This window comes from Podarcis pityusensis, assembly GCF_964106645.2.
Source record: "Podarcis pityusensis genome assembly, chromosome: 8".
NCBI lineage: Eukaryota > Metazoa > Chordata > Lepidosauria > Squamata > Lacertidae > Podarcis > Podarcis pityusensis.
Genome location: NC_138033.1, coordinates 36,244,300 through 36,269,064, shown reverse-complemented (window position 1 = coordinate 36,269,064; position 24,765 = coordinate 36,244,300). Strand labels below are relative to the sequence as shown.

Genomic DNA, 24,765 nt, shown 5'->3' with positions numbered 1-24,765 from the left:
GTGTAATGTAAAGCCACGCTTCCCTGGTAAAGTCCCAAGGGGAAAGAATTGTGTGCTGGCTGGCCAAATGAACGTTCCCCAGTTGTCATCGAGATCACCCACTCCATATTTCTGTGACGTATTACTCGGGTCTCTGCCTTTCTGCCCTCCCCAGAAATCATTTCTCGCACTGTCATAAGTGGCACATGCTGTGCCCATTGCAAAAATTTTGTCCCTGTGGTTTTTCAGTTTCCATGCACAGATCTTCTAAGAGCCTAGCAAAAAAAAAGAAAAGCAATGGGCGGGAGAACTACTGCAATACAAAAGGAGTCACGTAGGAGCCTTGTACTCTTTCTGATCCTCTTTGAACATTGCGTTCCTCAGGCACGCTACATAGATGTACCTGGCGCCGTTGTAAGAACCCCCGAAGCAAAATCTTGTTGCTTTTTGAAATATGAGTTGCAGAGCTCCTTGTTTGCGTGGGGGGCTTTTTTTTGGTCTTCCTTTCTAAAAGAGACTGCCCCCATATACCTCGGGTCGCAGTATGCCAGAGGAATCTGTAAGGTTGAGTTTGATCCTTCTGTTCCCTCTCACCAGTGCGCAGGCTGTTATTTCTGAATAGAGTCACAAGATAGATCTCTTTCCTCCAGCACAAATGCCACCCACCTGCTCTGCTCTATAAGGCTCCCCAGCACCATATATTCCTCCAAAACGAACTCTCCACAACACTGAGAGAAGAGGGTGTGGCAGCTCTCTCTGCCTGATTCCACCAAAGCAATCCAGTGGCCAGGGAAGGTGGGGATGCAGCCGTAGGGCAGGTAATTCAAGGGACCAGCCAGTTTCACTGAGTCCTAGGAAGCACTAGCGGGAGGAGAGAGAGGGAGTAAACGATTTCACTAACCGCAGATGAAATAAGGGCTTCTTTCCCTCCCTCCCCCCCACTCCACCCTTTTTTTTTTTTTTTTTTTTTTTGCACAGTGCAAAATGCAGAGTGAGATGAAAAGCTGGATTGCCCAAAGGGAAGGAGAGCAGCTCTTTTTTTCAGATGTTGCTTCTTTGCCTTTTTTTTATCAGATGTTGTTCATTCTTTTGATAAATACCTTGTAGATAAAATCCAACATTGTGTTAGCTAAACTTGGCAGGCTTTCTAGCCCCAAGCAGATAATCTTGAAATAATAATAACTGTATATACAGGCATACCTTAGAGATATAACAGGTTCGGTTCCAGGCCACTGCAAGGAAAGCTAATATACCAATAAAGCAAGTTGCACATTTTATTTTTATTTTGCTTTCCTGGTGTGTATAAAAGTATGAAAGTTAGGTCTACACTATACAGGGGCAGGAGGGGGAAATCCCAGCTCCAGCCCATCCCAGGTCCACTCCTGTGGTCAGAAAGGGGGGTGAGTGGCAGCAGGGGGCTGCCTTTCCCTGGAAGTGGCTGGGCTGCCTGTGGCTGCACTCAGGTCCTCATAAAGAGCAATACACCACATTTCCCCACTTAAGGGGGGTGTCTTTTTAATGGACATGAGTGTTTCCCCAGGCATAGTTACTCCACCATAGATCATCAGTGGTCATGTGTATGCTGGTGATTCAAAGGGCTTTACAGGTGATCATATCCTGGCCAGTGGGTGTGAATAGGATCTCTCTGCAGTCAAATTCATTTGCCACTTGCTAAACTCCAAAGTGTTTTTTAGTAACTATAGAACCTTTCCCCTTTCAAAAGTGGTTGCTTCTGTTGCCAAGGAAATGTCCTTTTGGTCCATTGTTTCGGGCATGGTTACACATGGTTCCTAAGCACACTGAGGAGCAGAAAAGACATATTACTGGCAGATCTTGAGACATGCACACCATACGTTCAGGGGAACTGTTTGAAAATATTTGGTGCTAGGATTTGTTTGTCCAGATGGTGGCGATGTTGTATTAAAAAGTGAGAATGTCATTTTCGTCATTTAATAGGATCTCAGGTGTTCTCTCCCACCTCCCGCAAAACTGCCTCAGATGATGTTCAGACATTGTATATGAAGCATCAGTTAGGTATATTTGCTCCCGGTAAAAGCCTTTTTAAAAAGGCATAGTTCTGTTTTATATCATTGTACTCACTGCTTGGTTTTGCATTTTCCTGGGAGATGTTGGAGGTTTCTCTTGCTTACTTCCAAGCAGCCTTGCCAAATAATAATAATAATAATAATAATAATAATAATACTAGAAAGATCGTCTCACCCCTTATAGACCCAGTTGATCACAGCACTCTGCAGGCACCATCTTATTGGGAGGTCCATTCTGCGAAATGTAGGAATCAAGCCTTTGCTGTAGTGGCCCAACTCTCTTCAGTTCCTTCCCCATGAATATTAGACAGGCACCCTCTCTGTTGCCTTTCCAGCTTCCTCTTTCAACAAACATTTTAAGTTGAGATCTTTATCCCAGTCTGCATCTGTATTGCAACTCCTTGCAATACGTTTTTATTGTTTTATTGCTTCTTGTTTGCCACCCTGGGCTCTTTTGAAGGGAAGAGCAGAATAGAAACATAATAAATAAATATAAAATAAAATAAAATACATATATATTTTTTTACACCCACCTTTCTGTTGCAAAAGACATCAGAGGCAGCTAATAGTAACTGTAATTGCAATACAAAACAGTTAGGTTTCAATTAAATCAAAAGATACCTGTAGATTCTGGTTGTATTGATTAAAATTTCTCTGCCTGTGGATTTTTCATGCCTGCGAAATTTCAAATTGATAAGGAAAAAACATTAAAATGTGCTCAATAAACTGGATAAAAATCCGATTTTCTGCTTGTACCAGATTAGCCGCATTCCATTAGGAATTTAAGCTCTTCTTACCTCAAGCAAAGGTTACATATTTAAAGTGCAAAGGTTTCCATTTTAATATCTCGTACTCCCATTTCTAAAATATCCTTTCAGTCTTTATTTTCCTGTTTCTGCCAAGCCGTTTTTGTTACGCGGCTCAGAGAATCTTGCAAACTGTGCAGAACACTTTAAAATTAATAAAATGGTTTATTAAATGGTTTGCTAAAACTGAAAAATTATATGTATATTCAGGGCTTTTTAAAGGGGCGGGCTTCTCTTCTTCACCTGCTCACTCTCCGCTGCCTCCCAGCTGCACCAGTCGCCTCTGGAGCACACCCTCGGGTGACGTGCCACCGTGCCATGAATATGGGGTGCCAGAACTCACCAAAGAGGTGGCAAAACTCTAATTCCAGTGAGTTCCAGCCGGGGGTGGGGAGCCCTGAGTAAAACCCTGAGTCCATGCAGTCTGTTAGATTGTCGCCAAAAAGAGAGGAAACTTTTAAATCATGGGTAGGCAAACTAAGGCCAGGGGGCCAGATCCAGCCCAGTCGCCATCTAAATCTGGCCCGCAGGTGGTCCGGGAATCAACGTGTTTTTACATGAGTAGAATGTGTCCTTTTATTTAAAATGCATCTCTGGGTTATTTGTGGGGCATAGGAAATCGTTCATTATAATTTTTTTCAAAATATAGTCTGCCCCGCCCCCCACAAGGTCTGAGGGACAGTGGACTGGCCCCCTGCTGAAAAAGTTTGCTGACCCCTGTTTTAAATTCTTGGGTTGGTTGGTTTGCAAAGACGAAAGCTAGATAAGCCTTCTGCAGCCTACAGTTGCAGGTGTTGGACAACTCATTTGTCCCAGCCAGCACGGTCCATGGTCAGGAATGATGGGAGCTGTAGTCCAACAAGGTCTGGAGGGTACCACATATGCCACAGGACAAAAGAATGTTCCTCCCGTGAGCCTTTGGTTGTCTTCTTTTTGTTACAAATGGTAGTGTGCTGTTGTTACACAGACATCCTACCTTTTTCTCCAATGAGCTCAAGGGGGTGTACATTGTTCCTCCCCCCTGCTTATTTAACTCCTTCCCCCCCCCCCCAACAACCCTGTGATGTAGGTTAGGCTGAGAGGCAGTCACTTGCCCAAGGCCACCCAGTGAGCTTCATGGCTGAGTGTGGGATTTGAACCCTAGTCTCTCCCAAGTCCTAGTCCGGTACTCTAATCACTACACCGTGCTGGTGGCTCTCTTGGGAAAGGGCTGGAATAGTTCCATTCAGGTGCACAGAATACATGAACTGGCACACTATAGAGAATGAGATAGAATTTAAGCCCCCACATGTTCACTCAAATGCCTGAAGAGGTGTAGGCAAACACTTGTTTGCATTGGCCACTTGCCATTGCAATTTCAGTTTCAGCACAAACTACAAATATGTATAAACACAACAAAGCAAGAAGAAACTGCCAAACTACATTAAAACACCTACTATTGTAATTTGTGCGCTATCCAGTTAAAATTGCCGCACTCAATTAAAATTTATTACAATTTAACATCCAGAGCGTCACTTCGGTCCTTATTTTAATGGCAGCTGCTTATAAAAGTTGCGGTCTTTGCTGTCACTGACGTGTCTTGATCTGCAAAGAGAAAAGGGCTTCTGAGTTCTCTGTATCCATATATGAAAATTCAGTCACTCACAAGAAATTTGCCAAGTCTTTCTAGTTAATAGTGCCATCTTGTGATGAAAGATGCAGAGACACCTTCCATTAAAAACACACAATTCGTTTCTAAAGTGAATTTCTGTCACACTTTCTTTGCTAGCAAAAATAAAATAAAATCAACTTATCTCCTTTTCCTCCACCTTTTGAATTTCCATCTGTTTAAAATAGCAAATGCTTCAGCAAATTTCTCTCTTCTGTTATCTGTTAATTAGAGGGCCATTTAAAAAACCCTTGTAGATTGATATTTGTCTGTTCCCTGAATTGGAAAAAAAGCTAATTATTTCATACTCATAAGATATTATTTAAAGCACCCTTTGCTGAGCTGGTGCCCTCCAGATGTTTTGTGTGACACCTCCCAATAACCCTCTGCAGCCCGATGTCGTCCAGAACATCTGGAGGGCACCAGCCTGGCAAAGACATTTAAATCAAAACAGCCATTGACTTAGGTCGCTTGAGTAGATAGCAGTGAGATACTGCCTCTTGTACAGCTGCCAGCTGGAAGAAAAACTCTAGACATGCCCCTGGGTTGCAGAGAGAGAGTGCTTCTGGCTGATGTGTGGGTTGCCAGGAAAGTTTTAAGTAGTGCTGCACATGCCCTGCAACTGGAAGAGTGCTTCATTCAGAACATAAAAAGAGCCTGCAGGATCAGGCCCATGGCCCATCTAGTCCAGCATCCTGTTCTCACAGTGGCCAACTGTGGGAGACCTGCAAACAAGACCTGATCAGAAAGCACTCTCCCCTCCTGCGGCTTTCAGCAACTGGCCTTCAGAACCATTGCTATCTCCAATTGTGGAGCCGTCATGGCTATTAGCCATTTTCCTCCAGGAATTTATCCAATCCTCTTTTAAGGCCATCCAAGTTGGTGGCCCTCACGGCCTCCTGTGGAAGGGAGTTCCATAGTTTAACAATGCACTGCAGGAAGGAAGTACTTTCTTTTAACTTTCCCGAATTTCCCCACTTCTCAGCTTTGTTGGATGCCCGCCAGTTTAGTATTATGTCCTGTTGACTCTTACTGGCCTTGCTACAGTGGTACGTCGGGTTACAGACGCTTCAGGTTACAGACTCCGCTAACCCAGAAATAGTACCTCGGGTTAAGAACTTTGCTTCAAGATGAGAACAGCGGTGCAGTAGCAGCGGGAGGCCCCATTAGTTAAAGTGGTTCTTCAGGTTAAGAACAGTTTCAGGTTAAGAAGTTCTTAACCCGAGGTACCACTGCACTAAAATGTTCTCTACCCGCTTTGTCCATGCCAGGCATAATTTTATAAACTTCTAACGCAGTTCCCTGGGATGGCTCTCGTGTAGATGAAAGGGAAAAGGTAGATTGCCGAGCAAAGATCACGGCTGTCTCCCGAGACCTTGGAGAGGGGCTGTGAGTCAGAGGGTGCTCTGATGGCCTGACTCAGACTTCAGCATTGCATGTCTCCCTGGGCCAGTAAAATGGCTTCCCAGAGCTTTGCCTACTTCCCCGGTATTAAAAATTAACTACCAGTGGCCTTGGAGCAGCAAAAGAATGCAGACGGGGAACAGAATTTTGACTGTGCCTGCAGGGCCTGATTCTGTAAACTAACCAGAGGACAGTCAGAGAGCCCCCAGCCCCAGCCCCCCCCCCTCTCTCTCTCACACACACACACACACAGTCTGTTCTATTTCCATTCCAGTGGTCATTGTAAGAACTACTGCTTAACTTTAGGAACTTTAGGTGCTATAGTTAGCTTATTTTCTTCTCCCTACCCATCTATTTTTCCTTTTGTGTCATGACTTTTCCCCACTGGGAACCATTTCTGCTGATTAGTAGGGTAAAAGAATACTGCAGCTGTGTGAGTCAGTGCAGTTAGTTGCTTGACATTGGTGACTTGAATGTATGAAATCCAGACAAAAATGTGATATTGTCTCACCTTTCCCCTGGATCTAGTTTTTGGAGTCATAAGAACTAGAAGGTTGTCTAATTCAACCCACTCACAACCCAGTGTTACTGCATCGCCGATAAGTGATCACCCACCCCCTGTTCAAAAACCAAGGAGAGTCTATCAGTTTCCAAGTGAGAACAGCTCTTGGAAGTCCTTCCTAATTTCATTTCTTGTGGTTTAAAAATACTGATTCTGGCCCTACATCTTGGAGAAGCAGATAATAAATTTGTTCCATCAGGGAACATGAGGAAAGGTTGCAAAGTGGCTGGGGAAAAGTTTTCCTCCCTCTTCATAACATGGGAACTCAGGGAACATGAAAGCTGAATGCTAGAAGATTCAGGACAAATAAAGGAAAGCCCTTCTTCATGAAGCGCATAGTTAACCTGCGGAACTCCCTTCCACAGGAGGCTGTGATGGCTACCAGCCTGGGTGGCTTTAAAAGAGGATTACAGAGATTCATAGAGGAGGCGGCTTTCAATGGCTGCTAGTCATAATGGCTGCTTAGCAGTGGGAGGCAGCAATGCTTCTGAGTGCCAGCTGCTGCAAACCAAAGGCAAGAAGAGTGCCCTTGTGCTCGGGTCCTGCTTGCCAGTTTCCCAGAGGGCTCTGGTTGGCCACTATAAGAACAGGATGCTGGGCCAGATGGGCCACTGGCCTGATCCAGCAGGCTCTTCTTATGTCCTTATGTTCCTTCGTGTTCTGGCACTCTCTCAGGCTTCCAAGTCTCTGAGCCTGGGCTCTCTGTCAGAGATGGTGGCAGCTGGAATGCTGTAGGGCCTGACAGTCCAGGCTCGGCCTTGCCTGACCCCTCCTGTTCCTCCACATGGTTCACTTGAGGGAGATGCAGATCCTGCTCTGATCAGGACTCTTGCACCAGAGGCTTGGCATCACCAGCTGTGTCTCTGCCAGAGTTCAGTAACGTGGAAAGAGCAGGCAGCAAGACAGTCACCTCTGAGAGCAGGAAACCTCTCTACCCCCAGTGGAGTCTGACTGAACTGAAGCAGGTTCAGAATTGTCTCGTGCAGAGATGCAGCAGTCAGACTCCTCCCATCGCGCGTCCTTTGGCTTTGCAGGCACTTGTAATTACATTGGTACCTCGGGTTAAGAACTTAATTCATTCTGGACGTCCGTTCTTAACCTGAAACTGTTCTTAACCTGAGGTACCACTTTAGCTAATGGGGCCTCCCACTGCCGCCGCACTGCTGCTGCGCAATTTCTGTTCTCATCCTGAAGCAAAGTTCTTTAACCCGAGGTAATATTTCTGGGTTAGCGGAGTCTGTAACCTGAAGCGTCTGTAACCCGAGGTACCACTGTACTTCCCAGTTCAGGAGTGGCTGATCTTGGGGGACTGGCTGACAGTCAGCACCCAAGGAGCTAGAACCATAGAAGCACTGAATTGTAATTGGAAGGGACTCAAAGGGACAACTAGTCCAACCCACTCCAGTGCAGGAAACACAGCTGCCTCTGCACATCCGCCAGGCCACTCAGGGGTTGACTGTGAGCTGTTGAAAAGCTGGCTTGTGTTAAAAAGCCAGTACAACTTCCCCAACCAGCAGGAAGTATCCTTAGCTTGTGGGGGCTGCATCCCCCGGCATCTGGGTCGCACTTTGGACCGTCTGTGGGAAAGGTGAGCCATTGCAAGTCCAGTCTTGACATTGCTCCCCAAGGGCCTGGGCCATGTGGATCCTTCCTTAGCTGGCAAAGTTAAGCAACAGCATTGAAGTCGTCCTCTGTGGGCAAGGAGAGCTTGTGCACTGTTTTAAGAAAATGCAATCAGTTGCTCCATGTGCTGTCCGATGCCGGCTGCCTTACTCACTGAGACAAAACAGGAGGCACACTGACCTTTCCTGTACATGTGGTGGGTGTGACGCTATTTACAGTAAAAGTCCATACTCCAAAGACTGGCTTTTGCCCTACTTCTTTTAATTGCCGCTTGTTTGATCAGCACACTGGGAACGACGTGTCCCCACCTGGTGCTGGGAGTCAGGCACGAGAGACCCAGGGAAGAAGGAGGATGGGCCTGGCCGGTACTGGGAGTCTTAAGAAATCTGTTTGATACAAGATCACCAGCTGGCCTCATAGAATCATAGAGCCATAGAGTTGGATGGGATCCCCAAGGGTCATCTATCCCAACCCCCTGCAATGCAGGAATCACAGCTCAATGATCCCTGGCAGATGGCCATCCAGCCTCACCTTCTCAGGGAGTCCATTCCACTTTTGGAACAGCTCTCTTCCTATGAGAGGAGAAGAGAATAAGTCACTGTTCTCATCAGAATTCACTGGTAGCCCTACTGTTGTTCAAACAAATTTAGCTCTTGAAGTATAATATGAAGGGAACCCTGTTTCCATTTCAGTCTGGATTTCAGAGACTCTAAGCCAGGCATAGGCAAACGCTGGCCCTCCAGATGTTTGGGACTACAATTCCCATCATCCCTGACCACTGGTCCTGTTCGCTAGGGATGATGGGAATTGTAGTCCCAAACATCTGGAGAGCCGGAGTTTGCCTATGCCTGCTTTGAGCTGTCAACAGAGTCCACTTGAGCCAACCCCCAAAGGCCGGCACACAGTGACTTTAAGATGCCAGATTTGTATCCATTCAGACTGGTCTGTTGGTTGCAGGCGGGCAACTGGTGGTGGCAGATCTTACCTTGGGGGATGAGCAGGCAAATGAGCCTCTGGTGTTGTTGGGGGCCTGTAATAGTGGATATGGGGACAGAGCTGGCATCCAGGTGCATTGCAGGGTCTGCTAAGGGAAATATGGGAAACTGTCTTATGCTGAATCCAACAGCTGGTCCATCTAGCTCAGTATTGTCTACACTGACTGGTAGCAACTTTCTGGGATTTCAAACGGGGGTCATTCCCATCTGTTCCTGAAGATGCTGGGAATTGAACCTGTGACCTTCTGCATGTAAAGCAGATTCTCTGCCACTGAGCTGCAATCAGACCTTTCGTGTCATTGGCCCAGCCCTTTGTTTTATGTTGCTGTTAGGAATCAGCTTGTCTGTCTTCCTTCAATTTCTGCAGTGGGTTCCTCCAAGGAGTTCAGGGTGACAGACCAGGCTCCTGCTCCCATTTTGTTCTTACAACCTTCCTGGGAAGTCGCTTAGGCTGAGGGATGAGTAAAACTGGCAGAACTGACACTATTACAGGTGTCACATAGCCCTCGTTCTGCATTTGCATGAACTTGATTGTTCAGTGTGGCTGCCCCTACACTTTGGAACTCCCTGCCTATTGTTATCAGGCAGGCGCCTTCAATGTACCTTTTTGGCGCCTGCTCAAAACATTATTGTGTAGCCAAGCCTTTCTTACTGATAATTTTATAATTTTATCTTTTTTGCAAACTACTTTGAGGTTTTTTTTAACAATCAAGTGATGTAGAAATCTTATTTTTTAAAAAAATAATTTTGATGATGGGGCAGATCGCCTAGTACCCGGAGATTAACTTTCAGGTGCTGCTGAGCCTTGAATCCAGGTCCAAGGTGAGCTTAGGGGGGAGGGAGTCTTCCTGTCCTTAATGCCCTTTTCTCCCAGGTGCTAAACTTCTCTCTTCCCTACAGCCTCTTTGACATGGGAGGCGAGTACTATTGCTATGGCTCAGACATCACCTGCACGTTTCCAGCAAATGGGAAGTTCACCCCTGACCAGCGGGCGATCTACGAAGCTGTGCTGAAGTCAAACCGGGCTGTGCTAAGCGCCGTCAAGCCAGGTAAGAAGGGGGGGGGGGGAGAGAGAATACATCAAAAGAACAGAAGGAGCCTCTGTGGAGGTCGCCCTCGCTGGGGGTGATGTTTAGCCCTCGTGGTTTGGAATGGGCTGGCCATGCTTCACACAGTGGCCCCAGATTGAGGAGATGGGCTGCCCCCTTTGTGCCACTGCTAGCAGACAGACAAGCCCCTCTGCATATCCCCTGCCTTCCATTAATCCGGAATCTTTTCACCTCTTCCCTCCACTGCTTAAAATCTGCGGCAGATTTGCTTAGCTCTGCTGGGACTGAATGATACATGGAGTGATGCTGCTTTAAACAGTCACACCTTCCCCCAAAGAATTCTGGGAGCTGTAGTTTGTTAAGGGTGCTGAGAATTGTTAGGAGACCCTTATTCCCCTCCCCAGATCTACATTTCCAGAATGGTTTAACAGTAATAGAATTGGAGAATTGTAGAGTTGGAAGGGGCCCAAGAGTCCACCACAGGCGTTCTCAAACTCGGTCCCCCAGATGTTTTTTTGGCCTACAATTCCCATGATCCCTAACTAGCAGGACCAGTGATCAGGGATGATGGGAATTGTAGTCTCAAAACAGCTGGAGGGCGGAGGTTGAGGAAGCCTGGTCCACCGCCTTCCAAGGCAGTCGGTTCCACTGTCGAACAGCTCTTGCTGTCAGAAAGTTCTTTCTGATGTCTAGTGTGAAACTCCTTTCCTTTAACTTGAATCCATCAATTTGGATCCTGCCCTCTGGAGCAGCAGAGAACAAGCTTGCTCCACCTTCCAGGTGAGAGCCCTTTAGATATTTTAAGACGACTCTCATGTCTTCTCTTTTCAGTCTTCTCTTTTTGCAGGCTAAACATACCCAGCTCCCTCCCTAGCATCAATTGCTCTTCCTGGGGAACTCTGGAGAATAGTACCTCTGGGGAACAGAATAACAACTCCTAACAACTCTCAGCACCTTTTACAAACTACAGCTCCCAGGATTCTTTGGGGGGCGCCCTGACTGTTTAAAGTATTGTAGCACTTTAAATGTCCGGTGTGGATGTGGCATGGAATGGCACCAATAATGACTGTTATTTTATTTTAATTTAAAAAAATTAAAAGAGGGCCTTTTTGACATTCCACCTAGAGGTCAGCCTGAGGAACCCTGGTCTGTGGTAAAGGATTCTGAGACATATTTTTACCTCTGCTATTGGAGGCAGTATGCCTCTTAATGCCGGTTGGCGGGAATGGCAAGTTGTTAGAGGATCCTTGCAGTCGGATCCTGCTTGCAGGCTTCCTATAGGGGGCATCTGGTCTGCTGCTATCAGAACAGGATGTTGGACTAGATGGGCTATTCGCCTGATCTTATTCCAGATTCCAGGTTACAGGCCAGGCCTGCTGGGGCCTCCTTGTGGCTCTTCAACAAACAGCCTTTACCCCACCTGGTTCTCTCCAGATGTTTTGGAGTACAAATGCTACCAGCCATGCCAGCCACATGGGAGTTGTAGTGATCTTCCAGCTGCTCTGCTAGCCTTTATTTAATTTATTTTTTTTAATCTGACGAGCAGGATAAAAACGTGTTAAATAAATTAGGAATGAAGTACTTGGTGGAAGGTGGGTTTGTATCTCGTTCTTGTTTTTCCCCACCCATATGTACCATTTTATAATCACATTATAATCCCATTCTTCTTGCTTTGCGGTTTCCTATTGTATCAAACCAGATCTCCCGGTAAGAGAGCATTGACACCCCCCTCCCACAGACACACACACTCCGCCCACGTTCCAATTAAAAGCTATTTTGTCTCTCAAACGCCTCCTGAGGAAAGGAGCGAGCGGAGCCAACTTGGCAACAGGTCGCCTCTCCCTATCTCTCCTCCATTTATTTATAGCCTCGTGTGCCCCAAAGTCCCAGCTGAACTGACATGGCACTTGGACACTCGCTGGGCAAAAGGCGGCTGTTGCACTGATGGATGCTGTTTGCTTCCACAAAGTATGAAAAAATGTGAAAGGGCTTCCAAATATGCTCAGATGTCGTTGCTGTTTTTCCACCCAGCCAGCATTTTATTTTTATTTTTTAATTTTTAGATTATGTTACTGGCAGCTGCGCATCTAGAGAAACAGATTGTCAAAAAGAGCTTCATGGCCAGGTTTGCGCATGATGCTCAGTGCATCGCCTGGAAGCAGTACACTGGATGGGGGGTGGGGGTGGTAGGGAATTCCCACCTTTCCCTCTCCAGCCCCAGTTCCAATTAGAATTGCAATTCCTCCTTCCACGTGCTGATAATAGGACCGGACAAATGTGCTTCTGAATGCTTTTGTGCTCAATTACTGCTTGCTAGTTTCCCATTGAGGCATCCAGTTGGCTGCTGTGAGAACAGGGTGCTGGACTAGATGGGCCATTGGCGTGGGGAGAGCCTTGGGGCCCGTACTGAGAGGCCTGGGGTTCCTCATCCCTATCCTGGTGGATTGTGCTGCATGAATCGGGTCTGTTAGTCTCCTCAACGCTGCTGTTAAGTGGGGTGAGGGGTCTCCAAGTCTTTGGGATGAGATAGCCTCCTCTGTACACTTGCCTTCAGAGCCCTTTTCTAAAGTGTTTCTTTGTTTATAGCATTTTTTATCTCCCTCTTTCGCAGGAAAAAAAACATTTACAAATTGTTTGTGGGAAGGCAGTCCCTGCTCTTGGGCTTACAATATGAAAGACACAGCACAAAAGGGGACAAGAAGGTTTAGGAGGGAGGAGGAAAGCAAGTAAACTCTGCACTATTTCGTAGCACAGAGTTGCTGGCCAGCTGGGTGGGACAGATTCCAAGGAGACGAGGAGTCAGACGTTGCAGAGTGGATGGAGAGGCTCTGCTGTCCTTTCTCTCTCTTCCTGTACTCTGACAGAAAGGATGACAGCTGAGGGAGGAGCCTTCTGGAGTTGGTATTTTAGCAGAGTCAGTGGCAGGGCCCCTGCAGTACCACCTCGCTCCATCTCCTGCAGCCTGAAAGTCATGTTGAAATCTGCCTTCACTGTGCTAGCCCTCTGTAATGCTGAATGGCTTCTGATGCCGTAATCTCTTTGCTAACTAATCCATATTCCTGTGTCAAGCGCAGTTACCTTGTTTGCCCAAGGGTACGGTCAACGTTGTGGCAGTCAAGCAGCCCTTGTTATAGCCACAGAGAGAGAGAGGGAGAGCTGGGTGGGGAGACCCTAGAAGGTGTGTCAGGTCCAGGCCCATCAAGCTTCCATCGATGCTCAGGAAGAAGCAGGGGAACCATAGTGAGCCATGCTCATTGGGTGAGAAGGTCATCTATTGGTTCACTGACCTACATCACACTGTATCTCATTTGGCAGTGAATTAAGAATGAAGCAGACGCCTCATCAGCAGATTTCCCCTTAGGACAGACGTCTCATGCGACAGCGGTCCAAAGTCCAAGGGTTCTCCAATCAGACTATGTAAACCTGGCCCTCGAGTGGCTGACAGCTGACTGGCTGGCTGGCTGGCTGATGAACATCCCAGTATTGGGGAGCAGGTTGCATTTTCCAAGGTTCCAGGTGGGTTGGGGGGTGGATCTATAAGCAGCCCAGTGGAGAGCAGTTCACTAAAACCTGGGGAGCATTTCACCAATGTTAGACAGTGTGGTGTAGTGGTTAGAGCAGCCTTTGCCAGCCAGACACCTTAACCTGAAAGAAGTGTGTAGTATGGAGACTAAGGATTTGCCTCTGCTGCCTCTGACCATCTCAGGTGCAAAGTGGGGAATTGGGGGGGGCAGCAAACGCCTGACCACACCACCCTCTGGAGCCTGTCCTGTTTCAAAGGAGTATCTGCGGATGATTCCTTTAGTCATCGGGAATGCAGGCAGTTAAGAAGATTTTTTCTTGTGAGAGTATCCTGTGCCTTGGGAGAGGGGGATTAGTCTTATAAGGGGCCTAAAATTGCTTCTCTGATTAAAGCTGAATATTCCTGAGTTGCATGCAAAAATAATGAAGAGTTTTCTCTGACTTTAGGACCCTGAACCTTTTAATTTAGAGGGGTGGATGGGTTTGGTGGGAAGGATGAAAAATCTGACATCTCTCAGAGCATAATATATTAATGCGTCTCTGAGCACCTCCTTAATGAAAATGGGTAGCCAGTAAAAGGAAAGGAGATGTGCAACTTCTGCAAAGTCTTTTTGGCCTCAGCCTAACTTTTAATGTGCCATCAGGGCCTCTCATGTAAAAAGCTGATGTTAATTAGACCCTCTTCTGAATTCTTCTCAAGTTCTGGTCTGCAAAGTTTTTTATTTTTTTCGGGGGTGGGGGGAGGCTCTCAAGGAACTCTTCTTTTCCAGGGTGATGCCAGCTCCAGTCACTGGGATTCTTTGATCATACTTTCAATTTCAGCACCAAAGTGCAACTTCATTTTGTCAAGATCAAAGCAAACTGAGCCAGACTTGGGCCAGCTTCCTCATTTCTTAGCATTGTGTGATATATGGGAGCTTAATGAGATCCAAAATAAACCTTCCTCTGATTTCCACACTTTTAGCCAAATTATTAGTACATGTGAAAAGGATCAAGGGGTCTTAGTAGACCACAACCTTAGCATGAGTCAGCAGTGTGATGCAGCAGCAAAAAAAAGTTATTGCAGTTCTAGGCTGCATCAACGGAACTCTGGTGTCCCGTTCAAGGGAAGTAATAGTGCCACTCTATTCTGCCTTGGTCAGGCCAGACCTGGAGTCCTGTGTCCATTTCTGGGCACCACAGTTTAAGAAGGATATTGACAAGCTGGAACATGTGCAAAGGAGGGTGACCAAGATGATAAAGGGCCTGGAAACCAAGCCTTATGAGGAACAGTCGAGGGAATTTGGGTATGTTTAGCCTGGTAAAGAGGAGACCGGAGGTTTTTAAACAGAGGTTGGGCTGTCAGATGTTATTTAGCTATGATTCCTGCATTGCCCGGGGTTGGACTAGATGACCCTTGGGTGAATCCCAACTCTACAAGTCTATGATTCTGTGATTTCCAAAGGTATTGGGTGAGGGGCCTCTGCCTCTCTGCATAATAGGAGTAGACAGAGCCTCCCATCTCAGATGAAGTCGTTGCCCCACAGTCTTCATTCTCAGGTGCTCCCTTTAGATATATAAAAAAGTATTGATTCCAAAATAGCTAACAACCTAGAATCTTTCCATATGGACACTTACTGTTTTCAGTAAATTTTATTGTGTCTGTGTAATGGGTTTTTTGTTGCATTCATTTATTCATTTGATAAAACTATTTATATATTGCTATTCTTAAAAAAAAATCAGAGCAGTTTACAACAGCTGTACATTAAACTAAACAACAAAACAAATATAAAAATGTGAAAATCAGAAATCAGCTAACTTTAAACAGTTTAAAGGACTACCTTGGAAGATGGTGAACTCTCCTTCCTTTGAGGTTTTAAAACAGAGGTTGGGTGGCCATCTGTCAAGGATTCTTTAGCTGCTATTCCTGCCATTGCTGGGGGTTGGACTAGATGACCCTTGGAGGTCCCTTCCAGCTCTGTGATTCTGTGGGTGCTGAACAGCTGTGCTGCCCACACCACACACCGAAAAAAAGAATAATCTGTTACTGGCCTTTATTCCAGAGAGGTAGGACAAGGGTAATTTTTTATTGGTGCTGAGCTAGGGGAGTGTTCCTCCCTTCTGATTATTTTCAGCACATTGTATGTGTTTTTCCTTTTTTTAAAAGTTAACATAATTCAGACAAGATATGCCCCCATCCCCCCCCCCTAAGCTGTCTCCCCCACTGAGGGGGGTAAAGCAAATGTAAACTGGGAGGGCCTCTTGGATGCAAAAACTGCTGACTCGTACGCGAGTGTGCCAAATCCGAACAAGGAAAGCGTTAGCTGCTAAACCTTCACCCCAGTTACCTTAGTTTGGCAAACGGTCCTGTTGGGAGTGACTCAACGCCCCGTAGTGGGGGGGGGAGGGAGGGAGCAGCGTGACGGCAGCCAGGGCAAAAGATGCACTGCAAGACTGTGCAGTGCCCACCACCAAGGGAACAATGTGCTCTGTGTCACCACAGCTTATTTAAAAGTAGTCAGCCAGCAGATTTCGGAGTGCCTTTGTAGGATAAGTATCACGGTTCTTGAGGTTTTGGTTAAATGGTCAGTCTGTCAAATGAAGTTTGCTCTGGGTAGGGGGAAAGGTGTCGGCTGCTGAGAGGGGCTTCAGTCAGAGGGAAAGTGATGGGCAGCCAGCCAGAACTGCAGGTATTCCAAGCTGCTCACTGCAGAAGAAGGAAGCTTGCAGGTGTGGACATTTTGTTACACATCTGCACTGCATGCCAGTTGAAGTCTTCCTGCCACTTGGCAGGATGATGTTCTGGGGTGAAAGACCTCAACCCAGGGGCATTTGGGGGAATCTAAATGGCCTCAGGGAGATGGAGAGCAAACAGGGAGGGATGGAAGGTGGACCCATTAGTGTTGATAGCCTTTGCCAACGCGGTAGACTCCAGATATTTTGGACTAACTATAGCTCCCATCAGCCTCAGCTGGCATTGCTGTGCTCCCATTAGCCCCAGCATCATGCATAGAGCTCTGCTGGCTGGGGCTGAAGGGAGTTGCAATCCAAAACATTTGAAGGGCACCAGATTGGGAATGGCTGGCCTGGACATTCACAAAACGGGCTGCGTTCAAATGACTTGAGAGGAAAGAATTGGATGAATGGGTGATCTATTTGAATCTTAAATAAGAAGATCAGTCTTCCAAATACAATATAAAACACATAACAAAAGTGATGATAGCTTTGTGGACTTGCTAGTGTTTATGGGTTGGGGTTGGGTAGGGAGATGTCTCCTGTTGGGCAGTGAGAATTCAGGGGGAGGGGGGAAATTGTTCTCCACAAGGTTGGGCTGGGCTGGGCAAGCAGGAAGGCCTGCTGGCTTCAGAGAGGCTGTGAGATTTCTGTGCTCCCTCAAACAAGGGGTTGGCCAAGTTGTGGAGGCGAGAGTGGGTGAGAGAAAGACTTCATTAAATTGTGAACCCTCTGGGGAAATTAGCAGGAAGATGGACACACAGAAAAACTCAAACAATTATTCTTTCTTAGGATGAGGAATAAGTCACGTGCTGGTCATCTGATTTATTGCTTTGGTATCCTTGCATTCTTTCTTGGAGGCAGTATTTGTGATGTGTCCCTCATGTTGCCCTTCCTGGAACCATGTGGGTCATGTTTGACTGAAAGGATCATCTCTGGCCCAAGTGCTCCTAGTGAGCTTTAGGGTTAAGTTTATGCCCTGGTCTCCCAATCCCAAGTCCAATGTAGAATTGGATCCATCATTCCCAAGTGATGTGTGGGGCACATTAACACCCCACGAAGACTGTGAAGGTGCTGTTGCGTTAATTAGCTGTTCGTGTGGGACATGTTAAAGCATTAGTGAGGAACCCTTGGCCCTCTTGGGACCCCAATTCCCATCAGCCCCAGCCAGCAGGGATGATAGGAGTTGTAGGTCAGCAACATCTGGAGGGCCAAAGACTCCCCACCTTTGCTCTAAAAGTAAAGGCATCTAGTATCTCTTTTACTTTAAAGGAAAAAATGTTACAGTGGTACCTCAGGTTACATACGCTTCAGGTTACAGACTCTGCTAACCCAGAAATAGTGCTTCAGGTTAAGAACTTTGCTTCAGGATGAGAACAGAAATTGTGCTCCGGCGGCACAGCAGCAGCAGGAGGCCCCATTAGCTAAAGTGGTGCTTCAGGTTAAGAATAGTTTCAGGTTAAGTACGGACCTCTGGAACAAATTAAGTACTTAACCCGAGGTACCACTGTATATGTCTTTATTTCCCGTTTTTCTTTTGTTTGTTTGCTGAGTAACATTTCTTTATTCTTTAAAGCATCATTTGTATTAAAATTAAAACTCTGGTATTGGGTGGGTGCACTTCTGCTGCTGTGTCCCCCCCCCCCCGCCCTAATTTTCTATTTAAAAGAGGGGGATAAGCATCTAAATAATAGTTAATGGCAGCCATTTTTCTCTGCTCCCCTCAAGGAGTCTCCTGGCCTGACATGCACCGTCTGGCTGACCGAATCCATCTGGAAGAGCTCACAAAAATTGGCATCCTCCGAGGCAACGTTGATGACATGGTGAAGGTTCATCTGGGCGCGTTATTTATGCCCCACGGGCTTGGACACCTCCTTGGGATCGACGTGCATGATGTGGGAGGCTACCCAGAGGTCAGTATCGGAGCGTCTCCAAGGGTGCCAGTTAAATCACCAGGATTGCAAAAGGGAGTCAAAAGATCTGGAAACAATCAAGTCGGCATGCCTCTGTCCCCCTTCTTCCACGTGTCCCGCTACCTCCAAACAGCTGTCTGTGTTTACTTGTTTATGCAAACATGCATAGTGCTTTGCCAGCCCATTATCGGGCTTTAAAATCCTATCATAGAAGCCACAAACTAAAACATAAGCAACAGCCACAAATTAATTGCAGAACCTGCCAGAAGGCAACCCCCAAACAAGGCAGGAAAGTCAGATCACTATTTCTCCTGGGATGGAGAATAGTCTTTCAGCTCAAGGGCCACACACCACCTTCTGGGCAGCCTCCCCAGAGCCAGAGGCAGAAGTGGACAGAGCAACGAATGTCAATTCTGCCTTTGTACAGTAAGCTAGTTTCTACACAATGTATACTCTGCTCTGTCCTCCACCCAGGCAAGCAAAAGCAAGAGCTCAAGGACACAACCAGGCAAAAAAGCACACAGGGAGGCTGCAAATGGGTGCAGGAGATGCTCCAAAGATGCGGTGGAGAGGCCTGGAGGGCCACCCTCAAGGGCCTGTGGTTTTTACGACCCCTGTTCTGAAGCCTTGCTGGGAAAGCTCATATTCTTGCAAGTGTTTTGAAGAGGGAGAGTCAGCCAGATGGGCTTCCCAGAGGAGGAATTCCCAAAGATGTAACTACCTGCTTCCACGTACCAAGGCGTATGTGAGATTGCAGATTTAGAGCTGGAGAAACAGCCTTTTCCATGCCCCTTCCTAGGTCCTCTCTTCAAGGGCTTTGCCAGTTGCCACCCTTGGTTACACACACACACACAGACACACACACACACAGACACCAATTCTGCCCTGCTTTCTTAAGAGAATGAAGTCAGTGAAACGCAGGCCAACTGATTCTGGGGCAGGGGGAGCAGTAATTGCATTCCTTCTTCTGCACTCTTCTGGGGATCCTGCCTTTGCATTGGCCATCATATCCAGTTAGTAGAAATTGATCATTCATCACTGGGGGATGCTTACGAGTGATGGACCCAAGAGAACCTGGTTGTGTTTGGTTTTGTGTTCCAGGCATCTTCAGGTTTATTTTTCAGATTAAAAAAGGCTGGTGGCCCAGGGGTCCAGCCGCTAATTTAATCCTTTCCGGATCATGGACTTCATTAATCCACGAGATTAGGCACTCTTAGCTCTTCACTGTATTCCTGGGTGGGATGGGTCTGGGAGCCCAAGGGGCAGCGAGGAAATTAGACATGCTCCTTCTCATCCTCGCTGGGCATTTCCCACCACCTCTGTTCATTCGAACAGTTCAGGCCTTGGATGTGTGGGTGTCAAACAGCCGCAGCTAGTTTTTCTTCCTGTTAAATGTTAGGAACGTTTTAAGTTGGGAAAGAAATTCTATTCTGCCGGTAAAGAAATGAGAGAAGCACGACAGACTGTGTCTGAACACAGTGGTCCAATTTAACCATATCAGGGTGAATGTGTATTTATTTCATTTATATCCCACCTTTTCCTCCAAGTTTCTCAGGGTGGAGTAAATAGTTCTCCGTTCCCTGTTTCATTATCACAACAACCCTGTGAGGGAGGTTAGGCTAAGAGGCAGCAACTGGCCCAAGGTCACCCAATGAGCTTCATGGCTAAGTTGGGATTCGAACCCTGCTCTCCCAGGTTCTGGTCAAACACTCTAACCATTATGCCGCACTTTTCTAGGGTGTGGAACGCATTGACCTTCCGGGGCTGCGGAGCCTGCGAACTGCCCGCCTCCTTGTCCAAGGCATGGTGCTGACGGTGGAGCCTGGCATCTACTTCATCGACCACCTCTTGGACCAGGCCCTGGCTGACCCTACCCAGGCTTGCTTCATCAATAACGAAGTTCTGTCGCGCTTTCGGGGTTTTGGAGGGGTGAGTTACTCGCTTTTAGCGCCTCTTAGGGCAGAGATCTCTGCCATTGGGTGTTTTGCCTCGCGTGGAGAGGGAACTTGCAGCCTTAGGTATTGTGCAAAGCTTACAGCAGTCCTTCAAGCTAATCCTTCGGCTGCCATTGCGCCCATATCACAGACAAGGAACCTGAGACAGAAAGTGGGTTTTCAAAAATGTATGTCTGAGGTGCGATTTGAACCAGGGGTGTCTGGATTCATAGCTCAGCTTCTTAGCAGCAGGGCTTTGCTGGGCATCTGAATGGATCAGTTACTCAGATGTTTTCCTCCTGACACAAGCAACGGTTGTAGCAGAATCTCTCATTCCTAGGCCTCCCATAGCAGGAGATTTCAACATCACGGGCACCAGTTTCATGGATAAAGTGCCTTTGGCCCATTGTGTCCCAAATAGCAGAGTTTCTTCTGCAATTAAGGTTCAAAGTAAATTTTACTTTAATTGCATGGTTAGCAACCATGGAAGGGGAGTGAAAAAAGAAAACACATCAGTATGAGGGGGGAGTCATCCAGACCACAGCCCATTCCCCCTCAGGGGCAATCGGGGGGGAGCCTCCCCCACAAACCAGTTAGCCACCCCTTCCTTCACCTTAGGTTACAGGGTCAGCCAAAGGAGACCCTCCATTGTGAAAATATACGTACAGGGAGGCCCGTGTGGAGATGGATGAACCTTCAAGTTGCCCATGATCCTAAGCAATGAAGGACTTTAAAGGGTACTATGACTGGTACTTGGAACTGGACCCATTTTCTGAAGGAATTCAGCCATTTCTGCCAAACTGTGGGAAACATCCAAGAGTTGGTACTCAATCATATTCAGAATGGAAGATCCCTTCCCTCATTTTGTGCAGCCTTGATCCTTTCTGGGAGCAGAATGTAGTGTTGCGGGAATGGGGTGGACCTGCAAGAAATGAGCCCACAGAGAAGGAAAGTGTTCCCCCTGCCTGAAATCCCCCCAATGATTTCACCCTGTCAAAGGAAATGGGGAATTCAGGCCCCTTTGCTGAAGCTGAGTTCCTCTCGCCACCTTTATACACCAAAGCTCCCTTGTTCCCTTAACAGCCAGCTCTCTGAGTCACTCGGTCCTGGCTTTGGCCTCAGCGCTTTGTAAGCCCTGTGTGCAGAGCATACAATCTTATCAAGCCGTGTGGGACTTTACCTTCTGCTGCTGGATTCTCTCCCCCCGCTGGGTTGGAGAGGTCATCTTTGCTTTGCACTGTTCTTTCTTTATCAGCGCATGCAGGCCAGCCAGGATCCGAGGGCCTGACACCCTCCTCTCTTTTTTAAATGCAACTTTTGACGTACCAGCTAATTCTGCAGCGTCAGCCTGAAGGGTGAGAGGCCTGGTGTGAAGGCATGGAGGAAGAGGTGGGGGCTTGCTGTGGGGCATGGGAGGCTGGGAGGAGGCCTGGCCCAAGGATATTGGTGCTCCAAGAAGCCGTGTTGCAGCGGGAGAGGTCAGGGAGCCCCCAGCAGGCTGTGTGGCTGGAACACCTGAGGTTCACCTCGTAGGCTGCGCATAGCTGCATCACCGCAGTTGATAGGAGCGAGTGTGGCTTGATTGCATCTTCCACAGCTTTGACTTGAGCAGCTGAAGGCCGGCTGGTTGAAATTGCACGCAGGGTTTCCCCAGCACGAAACCTCTCTTACTTGCTTACCAGGCAAGGTCCTCTTGGCACACTAGCTTTGGAAGAGTAAGGATGCTCACACAGGGACAGTTCCAAGGGTTTGAGCATGCACATTTTTGTGTGTATGCATAACCCTTGGAACCAAAGGCCTGTGTAAGATGTGATTGTACTGTAATATCTGGCTTCTCCCTGAAGCTGCTTAGGTCATTGGGCTCGCGAGCCAGGAGTTGTTTGAGGGATGTGCCTTAAAAATAAGAGGCAAGATACCTAACAGAACTATATAACCCATGACAGAGTCTGTAACCTGTGCCTTTATAGTTTTCTTGGGGATTCACTTGTGTTAAAATGCTTGCAATAAATTGCAGTTAAGAGTTTAATTTTTTAAAAAAGTCAGCCCCACCAACTCTTGCTTCTACGTAAATTTCTACAATTTTGAAACTGCATTTGTGCAATTTTGCAGGTGTAAGACATTTTTCACAGGTGCAAATCTGTCCCCAGTGCGTGTTTTCTAAGAGGATTGCAGTCAACCCCAAGTTTTGTGTCTGCTGGCCATCATTTCTTCCATGGGACCTAGCAGTTTACATCAGCCGAAACAGCCCTATTAAATATGGCTACTTTTGTGGCTTGCCTGTTGCCATTGTGTTATCAGAAGAAGCAAGCCTTGAGAAATTGCCTTCTCTTTGGGGCAATGAATATGTCTCTTTCAGGAAGGTTTTGAGCAGGAAACGTAGAGGAAACCAGACAGCTGTCACCCTCCTGGGTGTGAATTCTGGAAAGTTTATTTAATTCAGTTCTGTAATACACTTAAATTAATGTCAAATAAAGAAGATAATCTGGCAAATACCTCTTTGAATGCTTTAATAGGGCTCGATGACTCGCTCTGTTTGAACAAATGGATTATTTTGCAAGCAGGAGGACAAATGTTAAACTAGCATTATTTTTAGATTAAAATGCCCAGAGGTCAGAAACAATTAAAGCGCTTGTATGGTGGGTGTCACTGGGTTTTGTGTTCCTTTGGATTTGACACCTTGCTAAAATTGCTTTTATTGCAGCTTGGAGACTTACCTTTCTTTCTGATAAGATAAGGGATAATGACTTGAGTCTGCATATTTAACTGGCAGAGAAGATTAGAACAGAACAGAAAATGGTCCGGCCTTTTCATGCGCACCCAGTGAAAATGGGAAAGGTTTCAAAGTTCTTGGTAACACTATCAGCTGTAAGGCATCCACTGTCATGGATCATTTTTTTAAAGAGAGAGAGACAGTCAGAGAGCATTAAATTGGTGAACAGAGCTTCACAAATCTGCAGTGAAGCAGAGCAAGATGAAGATCTGGATTCTTGAGTAATGATCTGCAAAGAGGGAGTGTGCTGGATCTGGCTGAGGGATGGGAGATGGTGCGAGGAGGATGTGCCCATGTTGGGCAGTTTATGGAGGCAAGGTGGGAGGGGTTCTCTGTCCTGCGGAGGTTTTGCCAGAGCTGCAGCAAGTCTTCCCTCATTCGGCTCTCAGGGGTTTTGTTCAGCGTTGCACCTCCATGCCAGCACATTAGATAAGCCATGCTGCCACATACCCCTTTCCTCCCTGGCTGATGTGAGAGGCACAAAATGCTTGGGCCATGACCCATGTGGAAGAAACAGGTGTGCAAGTGAGAGGGAGCAAAGGACTGTGAGCTGACATAACCAGTTGACTTCACTGCGGCAGCTGGGGGGCTAAATACGGCTCTCCCTCCCCAGATGATCAACAGTATTGAACTACCTGAGAAGGGGGCATAGGCTCCAGTTCCACAATGTGGGCTCTTACCTTGGAAAGAAAAGCATATCCAGAATGTTACATGCATTTTATGGTGGCTTAGAAAGGGAAGGGGAAGGGGAATCTATAGCTCTGTAGTTGTTTTGAGCTCCCAAAATCATCCTCTCCAACTGGGTGGGCCTCATGCAAGCCAGGCCATTGCTCCCTTCTTCCTGAGTGCTCAACCAGATGCTTGTTTTTCCCAGGTACGAATTGAGGATGACATTGCTGTGACAGCTGATGGGATGGAGCTGCTGACCTGCGTCCCCCGGACTGTGGAGGAGATTGAATCATTTATGGCTGAAGCTCATGGGGTCACCAAATCCTTTGCTTCCGCCTCTGTGTAACCACTAGGATATTGGTTCCCCTCTTGCTGGCACTGCAGCACCTAAGGAAATATGTCCAGTTTTGCAGGTGCTCCAGTGGGGTAAAGCAGCCACTTTATGGCAAAGGGGAAAGCCCTTCATCACGTGCCAGATTAAAAAATATTGTAAGCAACAATGCCTTAAGCTGATCATAGCCTTAGCCTAACCATTTATTGCTTCTCTGCAAGCAGTCCAACCCTATTGATTCAAAGGATCTTTTTGACTGATGGACATAGCCCCTGTTTGGGAGACTTTGTAATCTTAAAGCTAATTTTTAAACAGATGACAAATTTCTCTTCTGATTTAAGGCAGATCATTATACAGTGGTATCTCTGGGTGCGAACGGGATCTGTCCTGGAGCCCCGTTCGCATCCTGAAATGAACACAACCCGCGTCTGCGCGTTTGCGAGTCGCCTCTTCCGCACATGCGTGACGTCATTTTGAGCGTCTGCGCATGCGCGCACAGCAAAACCCGGAAGTAACGCGCTCTGTTACTTCCGGGTCGCCGCGGAGCGCAACCCGAAAATGCTCAACCTGAAGCTACTTCAACCCGAGGTATTGACTGTATTGGCCTAATATAATGTACTATTGGCCTAATAAATGCAGAAATAAAAACTTTGCCTTAAAACCACTACATTTCTTTCTCTGGAATTCTCTTTCCAGTACTGCGGAAGGCTGGGCTGCCAACTATTTTTTTTCCCAGTTATTCCTCTTAAGATCAATATTTACTGTTCTGGGGCAAGTTAATTACACCATCTGTGGTCCCCTAA

At 46.9% G+C, this 24,765-nt stretch overlaps 1 protein-coding gene across 1 annotated transcript in view; it reads left to right on the top strand.

The window, feature by feature from the left end:
• Positions 1–24,626, top strand: part of PEPD (peptidase D) — a 129,824-nt gene extending 105,198 nt beyond the window's left edge. The window contains exons 12-15 of the mRNA XM_081017042.1: positions 9,963–10,111; positions 18,074–18,258; positions 19,996–20,187; positions 23,837–24,626. Coding sequence (XP_080873168.1) covers positions 9,963–10,111; positions 18,074–18,258; positions 19,996–20,187; positions 23,837–23,977 — 667 coding nt within the window. The 3' untranslated portion in view covers positions 23,978–24,626. The remainder of the gene's footprint in view (positions 1–9,962; positions 10,112–18,073; positions 18,259–19,995; positions 20,188–23,836) is intronic.
• The last annotated feature ends 139 nt before the right edge of the window (positions 24,627–24,765 follow it).